At 40.5% G+C, this 18,444-nt stretch overlaps 2 protein-coding genes across 3 annotated transcripts; one reads left to right on the forward strand and one right to left on the reverse strand.

Moving 5' to 3' along the window:
- Window positions 1-337: 337 nt before the first annotated feature.
- On the forward strand, window positions 338-10,275 carry LOC120688462 (tubulin-folding cofactor D-like). 2 transcript variants are annotated; one of them, XM_039970795.1, is made up of 17 exons: window positions 338-643; window positions 1,528-2,075; window positions 2,312-2,414; window positions 2,644-2,820; window positions 3,912-4,091; window positions 5,302-5,418; window positions 5,539-5,643; window positions 5,873-6,043; window positions 6,164-6,379; window positions 6,864-7,062; window positions 7,168-7,373; window positions 7,639-7,863; window positions 7,968-8,519; window positions 8,871-9,140; window positions 9,458-9,502; window positions 9,582-9,764; window positions 9,847-10,275. In XM_039970795.1, the coding sequence occupies exons 1-17, from the start codon at window positions 383-385 to the stop codon at window positions 10,135-10,137; spliced, it is 3,849 nt and encodes a 1,282-aa protein (XP_039826729.1). In that variant the 5' UTR covers window positions 338-382; the 3' UTR covers window positions 10,138-10,275. The 2 variants fall into 2 exon arrangements, with proteins under 2 accessions (XP_039826729.1, XP_039826730.1); XM_039970796.1 differs by having other exon boundaries at window positions 361-643; window positions 1,522-2,075.
- Window positions 10,276-10,347: 72 nt separating this feature from the next.
- On the reverse strand, window positions 10,348-15,034 carry LOC120688463 (methionine aminopeptidase 1A-like). The gene is made up of 17 exons (XM_039970797.1): window positions 14,892-15,034; window positions 14,715-14,788; window positions 14,321-14,371; window positions 13,729-13,875; window positions 13,089-13,164; window positions 12,873-12,920; window positions 12,749-12,793; window positions 12,557-12,656; window positions 12,370-12,421; window positions 12,242-12,283; window positions 12,024-12,085; window positions 11,837-11,935; window positions 11,595-11,668; window positions 11,439-11,508; window positions 11,238-11,303; window positions 11,055-11,143; window positions 10,348-10,757 (listed from the first exon to the last, which is right to left on the reverse strand). The coding sequence occupies exons 2-17, from the start codon at window positions 14,777-14,779 to the stop codon at window positions 10,680-10,682; spliced, it is 1,164 nt and encodes a 387-aa protein (XP_039826731.1). The 5' UTR covers window positions 14,780-14,788; window positions 14,892-15,034; the 3' UTR covers window positions 10,348-10,679.
- Window positions 15,035-18,444: the final 3,410 nt, after the last annotated feature.

Genomic DNA, 18,444 nt, shown 5'->3' on the forward strand with positions numbered 1-18,444 from the left:
TGTCCGGGTTTGGTGCAAGAATCGTAGTTAGAAGAGAAGATTTGTAGCGCGCACATTTCCAAAAAAACCGGGCATGATGTAATAAATGAAATCTATTTGTAAATTTTTTAAAAAATTAGTGTAATTTTTTTGCGAATCTAATAACGGTAATTAATTAATAATTAGTTACAGTGATGCTACAGTAACTATTCTCTAATCGCGGGGTTAAAGATCTCATTAGATTCTTTAGAGTCACTAGCGCGGAGTTTCTGAAGTTAAATTTGTAAATTGAGTTTGTTTAACACCGTAATTAACTGTTAAAGTAACACGGGGCCACAAGTCAGGCAACCTCGCACACCACCACGGCACCACCAAGTCAGGCAACCACCCCCGAGCTCCGGCGATGGAGGAAACCGCCGCCGCCGCCGCTGCTCCGGTACTTAATGCCGCCACACCCGCCCCAGCCGAGCCCGCGGGGGATGCTCCCAGCGGCGATGCCTCCGCTGATCCTGCCGCCGTCGGCGATGACGAGCACGACTCCAAGGAGGTCGTCCTGAGCAGGTACTTCCTCCAAGAGTGGGAGCTCGTCTCCGCCATCCTCCGTCGCATCGTCGCAGCAGGCGGCGTCGCCGAGCCCGCCGACGTCCATAGGATCCGCTCTATCGTAAGCAATCCTCTGCCTCCTGGTCTCCAAATGTTCTCTGTCGCTGAACCTTGTACAGATCTACAAGAGAAGAAAGTGCAGCTCTGGAAGCAACATTTGCTTTTGTTTGGTTAATTGTGGATTAGTGGAGGCTATAATTTTCTACAGTGCTTCAGCGTCTGCTGCTAGATGCACACAAACAAAATTCGAAGAGATCCTGTAAATATTTCAAGCAGCCTTTTCCCACAAACTCCTGTTTTAATTATTTGCTAAGCACTAATTGAGTATTTTAGGAGGCAGTTTAAACTGTTTGGTTGAGGTTAATCTGCGAATGCGCCTGCTATTGCTAAAATAGAGGATAGTGAGAGCAAAGGTTGAAGAGTAAGCTGAGCTGGGATACAAATGATTCACATGAATCAATCCTAAGTCCTAGAATGTTTATGAATTACATTCTACTTTTCCTGGTGAAAAATATGGATCTGGGAGGGAGTTACTACTTATGATCTATTACCACCACTATAGGTAAAGGTAAGAGTCAATGTCCACATAACGTGGAAACTTATGATCTATTACCACCGCTATAGGTAAAGGTAAGAGTCAATGTCCACATAACGAGGAAACTTTAAGCATTAGGAAAACTATAACAACTGCTATATTTGGATGACATGGTCTTTGGAGTGCAACTTTGGCCACTACTTTCTACTGTAATATTGTATTTGTATAACCTAGAAAGTTGTACTATTGTACTAGTATGAAAGCACTTTTGAGGAAAGTCTGAACATATCTTCTTCATATATCCAATCTTGATATTCGTAGAGCATCAATCTTTGAACTGACTTTATGGCAAAACTACCATGCTTAAGAGCTTGATATGACAAAATTTTATTTTTCCTGTTAAGCAATAGATGGACAAATATCAAGAAGAGGGTCAACTACTGGAGCCATACCTGGAGAACATTGTTTCACCACTTATGTCGTTGGTTCGGTCAAAGACAATGGAACTTGGTGCTGGCACCGATGAGCTCCTTGACATTATCAAGCCTCTGTGTATCATAATCTACACCCTGGTCACAGTGTGTGGGTACAAGAGTGTCATCAAATTCTTCTCTCACCAGGTTTCAGATCTAGAGCTTGGGGTTGCTCTCCTTGAGAAGTGTCATACAATGAGTTCGGCGACTGCTCTTAGGCAAGAGAGCACAGGAGAAATGGAGACTAAATGTGTTGTTCTATTGTGGCTTTATATACTGGTCCTTATCCCATTTGACATTTCCACTGTGGATACAAGCATTGCTACTGCTGATAGCATGGATGGGGCTGAGGTCGTTCCGCTTGTGACAAGGATATTGAACATCTGTAAGGATTATCTCTCCAGTTCTGGTCCAATGAGAAGGATTTCAGGATTATTGCTTGCAAGACTCTTGACTCGTCCTGACATGGCAAAAGCTTTCAGCAGGTGATTCTTACAATTATTTTTGTGCAACTCACATGTATTTATGTTTTGAGTTGCTGTACTGACTTGTATATTCGAAAGTATCCTGCCACTATAGGGTTCACTAAAATGAAGATTTAATGTTTGTGAGATTATCAAACATCAGTAACAACTTCTACTCGCGTGACCATTTCATTGTACTTTTATCCAGCATTATATTAGGCAATGTTTTGAGTTGTCCTGCTTTTCTTTGTTTTCAGTTTTGTGGAATGGGCACACGAGATGTTATTGTCTGTCACAGATGACTTTGTGGATCAATTTAGATCCATTGGTATAGTGGAAGCTTTAGCGTCAATATTTAAGGTTTGTATGTACCTTATTTTTACTTACTATTCAGTATTCTACCTATGTGGTGGATATGTCTTTGCCTTCATAGAACTTTTCAATTTTATTTGTCTCTTAGTAGGAGCTCTTTTACACACATGATTCTTTTTTGTGGTTGTCAATAGGGGATGAATGTGCGTATTTGCTTTCATAAATTACATATTGTCCATTTACATTGATGTCTTCCCTTTGGTTCCTTTTGTTGCAGATTGGTAACCGTAGAGCATTGTATGATACTGTTTCTGGTGCTTGGAATGATTGTTCAGTTGTGATGAAGACTAATGTCTCAGCCAGGAGTCCACTTCTTAGAAAATTCCTGGTGAAACTGGCCCAGCGAATTGCTCTCATTAGCTTGCCTCCACGTTCGCCATCATGGCGGTATAAGGTTTTAAATATCTTATTACTGTTATAAAACCGCAACATTTCCCCATCACGATTGTTTTTCGACTTCTTTTGTTTCAAAAATATGCCAACAATATGGTGTTTAAGAATTATGTCCTTTTTAAGGTGACACATGCAAGGAGCATCGAGATTATTTCACTCATGCATGTACCCTTTGTAAAGTTAATAGGACATATAGTATGAGGTAAAAGTGATTTATTGCTGGAGTACCTGATACTTGTGTTTCACACATAGTTCACTTAGAATTTGATAGGACATCTGACTGGCATGTGCTTCCAGTCTGATTATATTCTATGCACCATGCAGAACTCCAAATCATATCCAAATTCTGGAAAATTGTTCACTAAATTTAGATATGTGGACCGCTCATATAGTAGCAGTTGGTGAAGAGCTTCTCTACTATGACAAAGATCCAATGCTTGATCAGTTAAGGAAACATTCATAGCTTGATCATAAGTATACAACTGTTCATAAGGATATGCTAACTGAACAGTAAACTTCTCATGAAACGGTGGCTTGGTTAAACACTTTCACTAGAAACTAGAAAGCACTATTTCTTTCTTGTGATTGGCAATGGGGGTTGTTTCTGAATTGAAATATGTCAACAATTAGTTTCGGCTGAATATTTATACATATACTTTTCTTAGCATCAAAATGCTTCAACTTGTTCATAATTTGGATGTAAGGAAGTTTATGCGTATGCTGGAATTACATTAGCAGATACAGTACACTAAGTATTTGAATCTTGTGAGAATCTAAACATTTATGAAGATACTGTCTTGGAACATTGGCATAGACATGTAAGGTATCAGATAGGTGGCAATAAGCTGAACCAAAAGCGTGTGTACTTAGTCATGCCACCGGCTTTGCTAGATTTTCCATGCCAGTTTCCCAGATGTCTAATAAAGAGCGAAGTAATCAAGAATTTATGTCATGTTTTACATCTTTGTTTTACGGGAGCAGTATTGAAAAATGTTTTCATATTTTGAGCTGTTGTTCAGTCTAGTTTTCTATGTTTCGGAGCTTGTAAGGTGATATCTCTACCACAGTGCTCACTGTTTTAACCTCATGCAGTCAATTAGCAGTTCGCTGGGTGCAAACCTTTCAAGTTCTACTACTGGAGAAGCGTATTCAAGTGAATCAAGCGAACAAGCTAATATTGATCAGACAGACATGTGTTTGTTAGAAGATATGGATGTACCAGAAATTGTTGAAGAGATTATCGACTTGCTGTTGACTGGTTTGAGAGATTCAGTATGTTCTTTACCTGATATTATGCAGTAAACTTTACTTTGTTGTCTAGAACGTGGTAGTAATATTTACCCAATTATATGATGTCTTCTACATACATGGCAGTCCCATTGTTTGTGCTCAAATAATTATAACAAGAACAGTAACTATCTCTCTTTGCTTGCTGGTGACTATCCCTCCCCCCCACCCCACCCCACCCACGGACCTTCACCTGCCAGTCTATCCCCACTGCACTTCATATCTTAACAAATACATAGCATTGTTCATATTGTCCTGTATGTTGGAGGGAAAAAGACACAGCCTTCTTTCGTTTGAATTTTTATATAATTGTTTGTAGAATATATAATTGAACTTTAACCTCCTTTAACCAAAATTTGGTTTAATTGCTTAAGAGAGTTGATGATTTTTTTTCTGTGGAGATTCATGCATGCCAATCCCCTCAGGTAACAAATACTTGGCTCTTTGATCAAAATGCGGTCAAGTTTGACCATCAATAGTTCCCAAAGTGTCTAGTTTCGAAAATAAAAAGCACATGAGTATATTTGTGTCAAAGTACTTCCATAGTATGTTTTTTTCTAGAATACATAGGAGAGCTGCGTATCTTTTGTACTAAAAGAGAAGGAACGAACCAAATACAGACTTACTTCCTCAGGGGGAACCCAAACTAGCACTCAAACTTACATAACAGAAAAAAGAAAAGATGACCATCTGTTAGATTGCTTTCATAATCTTATACTTATAAAATATTATAACTATATTCTAATAAGAAAAAATATTGGTCAAAGTCAAAACTCGAATATCATAAAAAGGCAATGGTGTCCAGTATGTTACTGAATGTAGTTTAACTGGATTGCTTCAAACAACCAACACAACTGCCTGCTCTAAGGACAAATTCGGCAGCAATGGTGGTACCTGAAATGAATAAGGCAATTGTGTATATGAGGAACTATGTACACAGTTGGAGTCATGACTCACTGCTTCATGTTCTTCTGGAGGATAACAGTAGGGAGGTTATTCCACGTACTTGTTATTATGATTCTTTGCATGTTAAAATGCCAATATCTTACTGGGATATGAAATGCAATTAGTAGCATTGTCATCTCAGTTGAAGTTGTACCGAGGGATTGCTTTCGTAAATTATTCATCTTTTCCACTTAGCATCAAACACTGCTGTTCTTGAACTAAAGCTAAATGTTTTTTGATTTTCTGTCAGGATACAATTGTAAGGTGGTCTTCTGCCAAAGGAATTGGTAGGATAACTGCACGTTTAACACCTGCATTGTCAGAAGAAGTTATATCATCAATCTTGCAACTTTTTTCTCCTGGGGAGGTCTGTGTATAACTTATGAACTTCGCAACATCCTTTGATTGTTCATATAGCTCGGCAAACTGGTAGTTTTCTCAGCACCATATTACTCAAGTAATAACTTATGCCTTTTGGATTCTGAAGGGTGATGGTTCCTGGCATGGAGGTTGTTTGGCCTTGGCTGAACTTGCTCGGAGAGGGTTACTGCTGCCTTCTAGTTTTCCTGATGTTATTCCTGTTATAATAAAGGTGCATAAGTAACATGATTTGTAGAATAGTAATAAATGATACCCTTTCCTTCCTTTATTTCTTTTTGTACATTGCAAGTGTTAGGCATTATAACCCCTGATTAATACAGCTAGAATCAGAGGTTATAATGCCTAATAGTAAGACAATTACATATTGATACCTACGTTTCGTGCTGCTTCAGTAACATAAGTTCACTTTCTCAATTGATTTCGATGACGTGCCTTTGCAGGCTTTACATTACGATGTACGAAGAGGTCCACATAGCATTGGGTCACATGTAAGAGATGCAGCAGCATATGTTTGTTGGGCATTTGGTCGGGCTTATACCAATTATGATATGAAGGCTGTCCTGGAACAACTTGCTCCTCACCTTCTAACAGTTGCTTGTTATGATCGAGAGGCAAGCTTATTTCTAATTTAGTTCTACATTTGTTGCTTCCAGATGTTTTTACCTCTGATCCCATAGTATTTTGACTAGATGATCTTATCTTACCAATCCTTATTGTCAATGTGATGGTAGGTTAATTGTAGAAGAGCTGCTTCTGCTGCCTTTCAAGAGAATGTTGGAAGACAAGGAACTTTTCCACATGGCATTGATATTGTGAATACAACAGACTACTTTGCACTGGCCTCTCGATCAAATTCTTATCTAAATGTTGCTGTTTCTGTTGCTCAGTACAAGGAATATCTTTATCCCTGTGCAGATGAGCTACTTTGCAACAAAATAACTCACTGGGTACTGTAGTTCTCTGCAAGTATTTATGGTTTGAGTGAGATTTCTTTGTTGTTGCCAGTTTCCACACTTTTTGACTGTGCTGCAATTGCTATTAATTTCTCAACTTCTGCATTCCTTACCTGTAACTGTTAGCTGATTTGGGAAATTGAAGTTAAAATCATATACGATGTAAACACCCTGTAGTGCCAATTACTTTTGTGTATTATTGTTGCAGCAATTACACCATTTGATTCCCCCCCCCCCAAAAAAAAAAGAAAAAAAACTGTACTGCCTTTCATGTGGCTCTTTTTTTCACATATTAATAAGTTTTCTCCCCCTCTTCTTTCACTTCTATTGTGCAGTGCTTCAATATGCAAATTCTGTTTTCTATGGAGTGCTGCTTTCATGACACTTAATCTCTTGCTTCTTTTCATAAATTTAATGGAGAAGATGAGCTTGCAATATTTCAATACATCATTTGGGCTGACTTTTCTTTCTTTTCTAGGAGAAAAGTTTGAGAGAGTTGGCTGCTCAGGCCCTTTCTTTGCTTGTACAATATGATATGGATTACTTTGGTGGACATGCCCTTGAAAAGTTAGTTCCGTGCACTCTATCATCGGACTTGTGTACTCGCCATGGAGCCACTTTAGCTGCTGGTGAGATTGCTTTAAGGTTGTACCAACTTGGTTTTACCTTTTCCACAGGTAAGTCATGTACATTATATCTTGCACTTTTGCGATGCTTATCATTTGAATATTTTCATACACTTACCTGAAAAGTGACCTTGCATCTGTATCTTTATTTTTAAGACATGCAGAAAGCTCTGTCGGGTATTGTTCCTGCAATAGAAAAGGCACGCCTTTATCGAGGCAAAGGAGGAGAGATTATGCGCTCCGCTGTTTCCCGATTCATTTCATGTATTTCTATTGCTGGAATATCTTTGAACCAGAAGATAAAGAAAAGTTTATTAGAAACACTTAATGAGAATTTGAGGCATCCTAATTCTCAAATACAGGTGAATTTTCTATGTCCTCAATGTATATTCACAGAAAAGAGTGCTCTGCAACCACCCCAAAAAAACACCACCACGAAATAAATAAATAAATAAATAAATAAATAAATAAATAGTGCTGTCATCTTACTAGTTGTTCGTGTGATTTGATACATAATCAATCCCTTTTTTGTTTGTACACCTAACTTTCCAGGTACTGTACAACCATGACACAAACCATCTACTCTTGTAGACTGAGTGTTCCTTTTTTTTCACTGTTTTTGTCCAGTGTGCTGCTGTTGATGCATTAAAACATTTTATTCCAATATATCTGGTATCTTCTGATGAAAAGATTGCCAATGATATCATTTCAAAATATTTGGCACTTCTAGACGACCCCAATGTGGCTGCAAGACGGGGAGCCGCACTGGCCCTTGGAATATTACCATACAAATTCTTGATATTGAAATGGATGCCTATCATGAATAAGCTCTGTAGCTCATGCACAATTGAGGTAATGGAATTATCTATTGATATTTCAATATTAAAAAGAGGGAATAATCCGTTGCTGTTGTTCTTTAACACTGGAACTAAAACAACCTGTGATCTGGTTTGTAGGATAAGCCTGATGATCCTGATGCTGAAGCACGTGTGAACTCTGTTAGGGGGCTAATTTCAGTTTGTGAAACACTAACAGCACCTTTTGATCTGAGCTTAAATAGTGGAGATTCTGTATATGCATACATAAAAGATTATGTCATGCGAGCTTTATTTACAGCACTTGATGATTACGCTGTGGACAACAGAGGAGATGTGGGTTCTTGGGTACGTGAAGAAGCAATGGATGCACTGGAACGGTGCACGTTCATCCTCTGCAGGAGAGATATTGCTGCTTTGAGAACAGCACCAGCTTCTGGCCATGAGTCTGAACTGAGTGTAATGGAAGTAAATTCAAGTAGTAGCGCAGATCAGCTATTTGATTCTGGAATTGCACAGGATCTTATTGCAGGCATTGCAAAACAAGCAGTTGAGAAAATAGATAAGATGAGAGAAATAGCAATCAAGACTCTGCAGAGAATTCTGTACCACCAGGAACACCTCATCCCATATATACCTCACAGGGAACTGCTGGAAGAGATTATTCCCAACAGCACAGATTTAGAGTGGGCAGTAAGTGATAGTGAAAACTCATGGGAAAAATCACATCTAGTTTTGGCACTTGTTTATTGTGACTTACGAGAATACCTGTCCTGCCTTCGAATTGATCTTATTAATGCTCAGTATATTAGTTTTGTTGCTATAGAAATTAGTCATGTTGAGAATGAATTCATGGGGGGTTTAGATCTACAATAATGGAAGTTTACCCAAAATTCAATATATTTTCTTTAATAATTGATGTTTTCAATGAACATATAGTTGCCTAATAAAGTAAGCACTTATTATTCTTTCACCGATTTGTGCATAATTTGAGATGTGGTGATGTTGTTGTTTATTTAACTGATAGAAATTTTGCCTTATTAGGTTCCTACAGTATCATATCCACGATTGGTGAAGCTTCTTCAAGTCAGCTGCTATAGCAAGTCTGTGCTCTCAGGGCTTGTCATTTCTACAGGTGGATTGCAGGAGTCTTTGAGAAAAGCTTCAACAACAGCTTTAGTAGGGTATCTCGAGGATTCAGATATCAATACAAATTGTGAAGGGAAAAGTAGAGAGTATCTATTGAGTTGTGACCTTCTATGGGTTCTACAGCGTTACCAGAAGTGTGATCGTGTGATTACTCCCACATTGAAGGTAACAAAGGATTATTCACATCATCTGATGGCATCATATTATGCACCTAGATCTTTCATGTGTTGCATGTAAATTCTAATACTTGTTATTCGTTGCACAGGGCTTTGAATAGCTTTTCATTTTGCTCTTATTTATCTAAAAACATGTGTTCTCGATTCAAACTCATGTCACTCATTGTAATGACATCACAACCGGTGCTGCTGATTTAGTTCTCGTTTCATGATTTAAATAGTAAAAGTTCACATGATTGTGCATTCTTGTTTCCCACATGTGGTGCTATCCATTTTTGTTATCTAACAAGGGCCTTGTATTTGCAGACTATTGAGCCTCTCTTCAGTAAAAAGGTTTTCTTGACCAGGGAGGTGAGTTTACTCCACAATGCAGTAAATAGTACAGAATGGTGAGAGACTCTCTGTTATATCTTCTGCTTTTTCAACACAGGGATACAGTGAGTTCTACAGTGGACTTGTAGATTCGGTGAGCTCCGAGCTGAAGGGGTCAAAAGATTTCACAAAGTTATGTGCGGGCCTCTCAATCCTTGGATACATTTCTTCACAGTTGGATGGAACTTGCACCAAGGCATTCACTCAACTCCTCACATTCCTAGGCCACAGATACCCCAAGGTAACATCTGCCATTTCTTGCCTGAGAAGTACAGAACTCCATTCAATGATCAGTTGAGCTCAGATGCCCTGCAATTTGACAGATCCGGAAGGCTGCAGCAGACCAGGTGTACCTTGTGCTCCTGCAAAATGATGATCTTATTCCATCAGAAAATATGGATAAAACCCAGGAATTGCTCGCAGAGACATGCTGGGAAGGAGATGTGGAGGAAGCAAGGTGCAAGAGGTCACAGATTAACGAGATGGCTGGTTTCAGGATTGCCACTTCACTTAAATCTGAAAACCAAGAAACGAGAATTACTGATGCGCGTAACATTGTTTCCACCGATGAAAACAAATCTTATTCATCGTTGGTTGATTTCAGTGGATACTAGGATGCAGAAACCAGCAGCAGATTTTGGTTTTATAAACCACAAGCATGTACTTTTTGCAAATTTTGGTTTGTACTGTTTACAAAATTTTGCTTCCGAGTGGAAGGGGCCTGATCATGAAGAGTTTGGACGTAATATTCAGCTATGACATGCGGAGCAATTGGCAGCCAAGGGGCTACTAAATTATCAGTCAAGTTAAAGTACTTGAATAAATTGATAGAAATATGTTTTGAACCTATCATTAGCACAATGGGATGGTATGGCATATAACACGCATCAAGTAATTATAAGCCTCATATTCATATAACTCTGAACAGATCGATTCAACAATCCACACTCCCGGAAACAGCTCAGCAGATTCAACAATCCACACTCCCGGAAACAACTCAGCAGGACATAAGTTCCAGCGACTGTTCAACAGTTGCATATATGCATTAATTTGGAAAAATTGAAATTTCTCTGTGGCCACCGGCTGATGAGACAACGAAATTAATGCAGTCCCAATGTATCACGATCACTTGTTGCTTATGACCAGAGTATCCGTATCATGGCTTCAACCATGGAAATACGTCCGGTGATGAAGGTAACCGTGCCGTCAACACTTCGCATCCTGTCTCAGTCACCTGGAGAACAGCAAACAAACAAGAAAGATTCACATATACCATTACACAGCAGCACTGAGACCCAACACTCAACAGAGCGCACATAAAACAAATTGTACAGAAAAACTGGTGGAATAACAATCAAACAGAAGCAAGTTGAACAGGCAAAAACTCGCAGTGCCAATTTAGGATTAAACAGCACATGAGGTATCTGCTCTTTCTATTATAATATTATGATGAAATTATATGCATAATAAACAGATTCCAATTAAACAAATGGTATTCCTAAAACTCAAAAGGTATTGAACTTGAACTCACCAAAAGTGTATGTTCAAATTGAGCACTCCGTTTACCATCTGCAGTCACTGCGGTCCAATCATCAGGCCACAGACGATCATTCCAAACTCCTACACAATATGAAAATATATACTATAATTCTAAACACTTAGGTATTTGTTTAAAAAACACCATAAGCCTTTGGAATTTGCCGGAGCCACTTGCCTGCATTGATCATTGGCTCGATTGTAAATGTCTGCCCAGCTTTCATGATACCAACAGCCTTGTTTCCTATATTAAATAACAAAAGCACACCTTGAGTTGAATAGAATTGTGTACCCTACGGACATAACTTCTACAGTAGTATCGCAATTATTGCACTAATATAAGGATAAATGAAAATGAGACTAGCTGCAAGAAATGTACTTGAATAATGAGGGATGTTTGGGGCGCAGTGGAACAACTCTCCTATGCCATGGCCACAATATGATTTCACCTGAAAGAAAAGTAATCACAAGAGGATAGGTGCAAACATACAATGGAGATAGCAATGAATGTGTTCAGTGCCAATGTGATACTGACCACAGATAAACCTGACATTGAAGCATGTCTATTTATGACTTCTCCAACTTCTCGAAACCTAACTCCAGGTTTAACTGCGCATAAATTTGTTTAGGTTCAAGAAAAATAACTCCATTATAGGTAAGAAATGAGGGTCTTATAAAATGTATAGGGAACTGCAAACAAAAGAAATTCCTCTTGTTTTCTTTTAAAACTAAGCATATATAAGGAATAAATCAAGTCGAAATTATAAATAATGCCACCTATAGCAATAGCTTTCTCCAAGCACTCATAGGTACAACGGACAAGCTGTTTCGAAGCTTCATCAACATTGCCAACAAAATATGTCTCGTTCAAATCACCTGCAGTTGATTTGATATAGATGCTAATTAAAAATAAACACAACATATATAAACAGTTAAGCATCATATAAAACAAAAGAGACTTCACCGTGAACGCCTTTATAATATACAGTTACATCAACATTTACAATGTCACCGTCCTCAAGTTTCCTGTAAGAAAAAACAGATAGAATTACCAACGGCAATCATACGCAAACTTGGGCAATAAGGTACTAATAGTAAAACTATTTTAGTTTGCTCAACATGAAAATATGAAGTATCGCTATGTAAATGGAAGTCTATAGAATAGTGTGTATTCAATAAGACCTGGCATCAGGAATTCCATGGCAAATGACTTCGTTGACAGACCTGTGAACAAGCGACAACAATGTGAGCAATACTAGTGTATAGTCTCCTAGTCATGAAGCTATAGTTATTAAACAAAGACAACCTACGTGCAACATGACTTTGGGAAGAAATGGTAATTCAATGGAGATGGGTATCCACCTGAGAACCAAGATGGAAGTTATTATGATCAATAAGAGAATAAATAAGCACAATTAATTGTACGAAGGCAAGTTCATCATTCAATGTCTGATGTTCAATTGTGGCATTTAAATTGTGGAATGATGTTAATCTGACCTCTAGCAATTGTCTCCTCATGGACGACTCTATCAATTTCATCTGTTGTAATTCCTGGTTTTATTATACGTGCAGCTGCATCTAAAACTTCTCTTGCAATCTAACAATGCAGTATTGAACAAAACATAAATGGTTAGGTAAGTGACATTATAATATGTAAGTAACACACATTTATATGTTCTGGAAACTTACTCGACATGTTTCTCTCATCCTTTCTATTTGCTCAGGGGTCTTAATCTAAAGAGACAGCAGTAATAATCATCAAATATTTATCGTGGAGCATATGTGAGATTCACAAATCTCTGAAGAAATTTACCTCTACTCTTTTCTGCAAATCACTGTTTGGTTCAATCTTGGGAATCCCCTGCAAAAGTATTACAACATGAGGATCATATTACAAGGTACACAGGTCAAACATAATGATCCATTTTTCATGTTTAGAAAGATGTATCAGTTTACAACTTTAAATTGGTAATAAGGACACACAAGTAGAGAGTTGAGGAAAAAGGCAATTAAATTAACAAGGACTTACATCAAGCGCCCAATCAGGCTTCTCAATTTCATCTGGAACCACACGCATCTTCGATATTGGATATGGTCTCAATGGACTGCAAGACATTATCATTCAATAAAATGTGAAAAGAAAGGTATCATCAAACTAGTCATTCAGTCCTCCTAGTAGAGAATAACGATACATTGAGGTTGCAAAAAGATTCGGTTTGTCAATGTTCTATTTTGTGGATTAGGATGTGTGGCAGTTTTCTTGTCTGATTGCCTGATTGGAAGGAATGGTAGTAACCTTAAATGGGGTGATGTATATACCAAACTAAATAGGAAGCACGTGTTTTTTTTAACATCATGCATGCAGCCAAGTTTTTGCTGAAATCTACTGCAACTCTCACTTTTGCAGTTATGTCTAAAGAACTTGCTGCGTGCATATATCCAAGAGTTCAAATTCTTCTAATTGTAGCCAGAAGATACCACCATTTAATTAATAAGATAGCAATAGGAATTCATCCAGTTGCAATTAATATATTTGGAGTATTTTAATTTGAGTTGATCAGCAATTTTTAAAAACCTGCCCTGCAACTCAGGGGCTAAATGGATGCTCAGTATAATAAATACAACAGAGCCAACAAAGAAAATGCAAATATACGGTAATAACATTTTACCCAGTCCATGGAAAATGAGAAAGCTGCAACGAACGTGCCCGCCCTTTTTTCACACAATACTTCCAACCTTCTGGAGACTGCTGAGCATTTGGCTTTGGGTGGGCAGATTTGTGAGAGCTCCATGCTGCCTTAAAACAATCCTGTGTGCTGAAAATGATTTGTGGACACAAAAGAATTCAATGTTTCCTCGAGTTCAAACAGCTGAAGCCCTATTACTATATACGAGGCATGATTCTACACTGTGCTAGTATCCTGGCACTTCCAAAGGATACTTTAATATCAAAATACATATTTTCTTAAAGGACCAAAACAACAAGGATCTAAAACCCATTACCCTTGCTGACAAGTTCACCTAAAGAAAACATTTTATTGACCTAAATTCATTCTGATTGATGATGAAGTTTCCATATAATGCCATAACTTACCAACACTTGCCCATCTAACATGTGTTTATTTTTGCAAGTTAACTTACAAATAGTAGTGAACTCAAAGGCTCCAGGATAAACTTTAACTCATTATTAAGCATCCTGTAAGCTAGCGGTATGATGATGCGGCAAGTGAAATAGACAGAGAAAGAGAGGTTGGCACTGACCAGAAAGCAGCGGCCTCGCGCGGCAGCTTCAGCTCCGCGCACTTGGGGCATCTGAAAAACAGAAAAGGGTAAGCAAGAAGATACAAATTAAAAATACCTTATCTCGCGCTTATTTCAATGGTATGAACCGTAATGTTGCTTTTCAGATCGCATACCACCACAACGGCCGTTCAAAGTACTTGCTGTAAATGAAAGCTAGTGACACCCTTTATATGACTTGCTAGATAGCTTCACGACAAAGTTGCACCGAGAATCAGTTCCTGTTACTAGATAGAGAAATTTATTGCTGGCGCTGGAGCAAAGTACCACGAATCGAAACTCGAGAACTCGGCAGCAGACAACAAACCGGCGGAGACAGGAAGAAGTAATATGTGCAACGGAGGAAAAAACGTACTGCAGGAGGGCAGGCTTGCCGCAGCGAGCGCAGCAGAGCGGCGACTCCGAGGCCCCCTTCTCCATCCCAGCTGCCTGCGCCACCCACAACGATTGGATCGGACGGATCGGTAGAGGGCAGAACCCCGAGCGGGGAGAGCGCGAGAGCAGAAGACAGGCGCCGAAGCCGCCCACTCACCTGCGGCGGCGGAAGCTAGGGTTCTGGCGGCGCGTGCGGCGGACGCGGCGGGGAGAGGGAAGGGGAGGCGGACGAGTCAGCCTGGTGGGGGACGGACGGACCGGGGAAGGAGGGTTTTTAGGGGCGTGGCGTGACGGCGGTGATGACGGCCTCTCTCTGGTCGCCCCGGTCGTGTGCGCTGCGCGCGTGGATGCCGAGCCGGCGGCCGAACGGGGGTTTAGGTGGGCGGGGCCGTGCGCGACAGACGTGGGCCGGCCCTTCTCTCCATTTAACCTTTGTTTGACATAACCCAATTCCTTTCTAATATATGTATATACGGATTGAAGGAAAAATAAAGTAAATTTGAATATCAATCTCTCGCAGTATCTTTTAAATGGTAGGTCGGTAGGTTTATTCGTTTCGCTAGTAACCGTAAAATACTAAATGTAACCCGCTCTTTTATTTTGAGGTCCTAAACTTTAACTATTTGAAATAGCAGTTTATTAATAGTCCCTATTTTCTTCTGATATGTGAGATCTATTTGTTATTATCTTATTCTTCTCCATCTAATACCTTCCTTTTAAGTCGAACACACGTAGGTTTCTTGCATTGCAGTTTTGTTGATATGGCCACCGGCCGAAAAAAGCACCGGAAGAAGCAATAATGGCCTCCGGCATAAGAGAAAGGTGACCACCAATTTACTGAGCTCTAAGTACAAGAGCCGAAGGTAATAGTGTTGTTGCGGTATATATGTTTCTTTCAACTCTCTGATAAATCTAAATCTGCCTTTTCTATATTCACATCATTTTTCAGCTGCCCATTGGATTTCAGGTGTCCTATTGGAGGTAGGTGTCCCGTTGAAGGTAGAAGATGTCAACTATTGGAAGCCTTTTGTAACATCCCAAGTTTTGGAAGTTTAGTAATTCCGGAAGTTCCGGGTTCAAAAACCGGAACATCCGGTTTTACTCTGCTCAGTGGGCAGAGCACGAATCGCGGCGCGCCCCACGTCACCACCGCCGCCGGCCAACCTCGTGCCACGCACCGGCCATCCTTGTTCCGCGCGTGCGTACTTATCCATCTGCTCATCCTCTCCTCGTCTTTCTAGACTCACCCCTTTGCCAAACCCTAGCTCTTCTCGTCCTCCATCGCCGTCGCCGTCCCGAGCTCCGCCGTCGCCGTCGAATCGTCGTCTCTGGTCGGCCTCTCCTCGATTCCTCTCGCGGGAAGCTTCTTCTCCTTCTCCTTTTATCGATTCTGATGCTCACCCGGCCTCACCTCTCACTGCACAGGGCCGCCGGCGTGCGCCTCTGTCTGTAGCCGCCGTTCGTCGTCGCGCCACCCCGTCATTGCTCCTCTCCGCTTGTGCCCTTGCCGGTGAGCTTCGCCTCGCCCTAGAACGCGTCGTGCGCGCCTTCTCTTGCTCATTCCAGCCTCACCTCACCATTCCGCCACTCGCCGTCACCGCTGTGTCGCGCCGGCCGCGCACGTTTTGGCGAAGTCCAGTGAAACCGGAACTTCCGGGTTTGAAAAACCGGAACCTCTGGGTTTGAAACCGGAACCTCCGGGTTTGAAATTCCGGAACTTCCGGGTTTGTCAGGATTGCATATCCAAAATGTTACCTCGTGCATATCTTTTCGCGCATATCATCTCGTGTATTTTATTTTATGCATAAGCATAGCATCGCACTAATGCATGCATCGCATTCATGCATTTTAGTGACCGGACCGTCGGAGAACGAACCCGAGGAACCCGCCGAGTCCGTGGAGCCCGAACCCGGAGTCCCGTTCGGGATCGAGTCGGAAGTTAACCCAGGCAAGCAGCTAAGCATATTCCTTGCACCTATTTAATCTGATTTAGTTTAGCTATCTCACCGGGTAATGTTGGGTGATATGTTATATTTGTATTGCATTCTTGTACCTAATTTCCTGCATTACCATTCCTTGAATTGTTATCCATATCGTTGTCACTTGTTAGTCAATGAACTACTTAATTTGACTAGATGCTTAGCCCTGCTTAGATTACTTGTAGTGCTTGCTAGAAAGGATTGGTTTGGAGTATCACACTTACCTGTTTATCCTTGATCGCACTTGAGCCGGGGCAAGTATAAGTTGGTAGTATCGAGATTCGAGCGGAATGTTAGGGCCTAGAGAATGAAGTCACATGGGCATAGTCCGCTTGGATCGATTAAGGACCGAGTGGACGACGTCGGTTTTGAGCACTTTTCCGTGCTACCACATATCCAATATAATGGAACGGATAAGCCAAATACCTTCTTTGACTTGATCATTGGGGCCCGGTCCCAGATGCGTGGCCAACGGGCTATGTAGGGAGGCTTAGCAGGTCCCCGAGTGGAGCTATGTGTAGGAAAATTTAGAGATGTCCTCGGTGGAACTAAGTCTCCACGCGCAAGCTGGGCGTACCCTCAACGGTTGAGCCTTGTTGGGAACGGTTGACGCGAGTATCCCCTTATCCAACTCTGGCCGGTTGGGTGAGTCGCATGGTCCTCGCGCCGTGTGGGTAAAGTAGTACACCCTTGCAAGGTTATAACCAATTCGAATTGCCGCGCTCTCGGTTATGAGCACGCTCTTTAACCCATGAACTCCTCATAGATTATCGTTTATGATGAGAATGGTTCTTGTTACAGCTATGAACAGTTATAGTTTGTATTACTCTCTTAATCAACTAAAATTGTTTGGGGTTGGGCAATATTAATTAATTCTGCTAGGTGATAGTGTAGAGAGCTAATGCTTATGCAATAATTACTTAACCTTAAAGCTTTTAATTGAGCCAATGCATGATCCTTGCTTATTTAATCGCGTAAGACTTGCGGAGTACCTTTTGTACTCAGGGTGCTTTCTAAACCTAGTTGCAGGTGAGCCGGAAGTGGTGTTCGGCCATTTCTACCCCGCTGATCCTAATGCGGGGGAAGAGTAGGCTGTTGCTGCTGTGGTGATGTCCTTGAGCAAGGCATCATCATCTTAAGTAAGTTTTATCGTAGCTGAGCTTCGGGAGAGCATGTATTTTCAATAAGCTCTAAATCTCTGTTTAATATGACTTGCGTGAGCCCAAGGCTTGTAAAGTGAAGCTTGAAACCCACCTATGTTGAATTTGTAATATTAAGCTGTGAACTCTGATTGTATAAAACTGCTCTTTGTGGATTTTTGGTGATGTATTCGATTGTAAACGGTATGTGCATATGCTGATTCTAGGCGTATGTTGAAGCACATACCGGGACTACCGGATTTGATATTATTTTGGATGAATGACGTGTCGGTTATTCGTGTCTCTAGATGTGGGATAACACGTGTCACGCTCTCCGGCAAGCACGTGTTAACTCTCATCTGGATGATAATGACCGGCGGTTCGTTTAAAATAGTATCAAATTGGGCGGTTCTCACAACGGGTATCAGAGCTGAGTTTCCATGAAGTGAATCTAAAATTTGTTTAGCGGGTTGAGAGTAAAATAAAATTTGATCACTTGCACTAAGGTTTACTTTTGTTAAAAATTTGAACTTAAGGTGAAATGCTACCTTTCTTCCTTTGTCCTAGAGCTAATTCTCCCTTATTGCTTCAC

The sequence above is a fragment of the Panicum virgatum genome, chromosome 9N (genome assembly GCF_016808335.1).
Source record: "Panicum virgatum strain AP13 chromosome 9N, P.virgatum_v5, whole genome shotgun sequence".
Lineage (NCBI taxonomy): Eukaryota > Viridiplantae > Streptophyta > Magnoliopsida > Poales > Poaceae > Panicum > Panicum virgatum.

Coding starts and splice junctions, on each gene's coding strand:
- LOC120688463 (XM_039970797.1), bottom strand. CDS start 14,779: ATGGAGAAGGGGGCCTCGGAGTCGCCGCTCTGCTGCGCTCGCTGCGGC. Junction 12,086..12,241: donor CATGGAATTCCTGATGCCAG/GTCTTATTGAAT, acceptor TTTTTCTTACAG/GAAACTTGAGGACGGTGACA. Junction 11,304..11,438: donor AAACATCCCTCATTATTCAA/GTACATTTCTTG, acceptor TATTTAATATAG/GAAACAAGGCTGTTGGTATC.
- LOC120688462 (XM_039970795.1), top strand. CDS start 383: ATGGAGGAAACCGCCGCCGCCGCCGCTGCTCCGGTACTTAATGCCGCC. Junction 2,821..3,911: donor CGCCATCATGGCGGTATAAG/GTTTTAAATATC, acceptor AACCTCATGCAG/TCAATTAGCAGTTCGCTGGG. Junction 6,044..6,163: donor TTGCTTGTTATGATCGAGAG/GCAAGCTTATTT, acceptor ATGTGATGGTAG/GTTAATTGTAGAAGAGCTGC.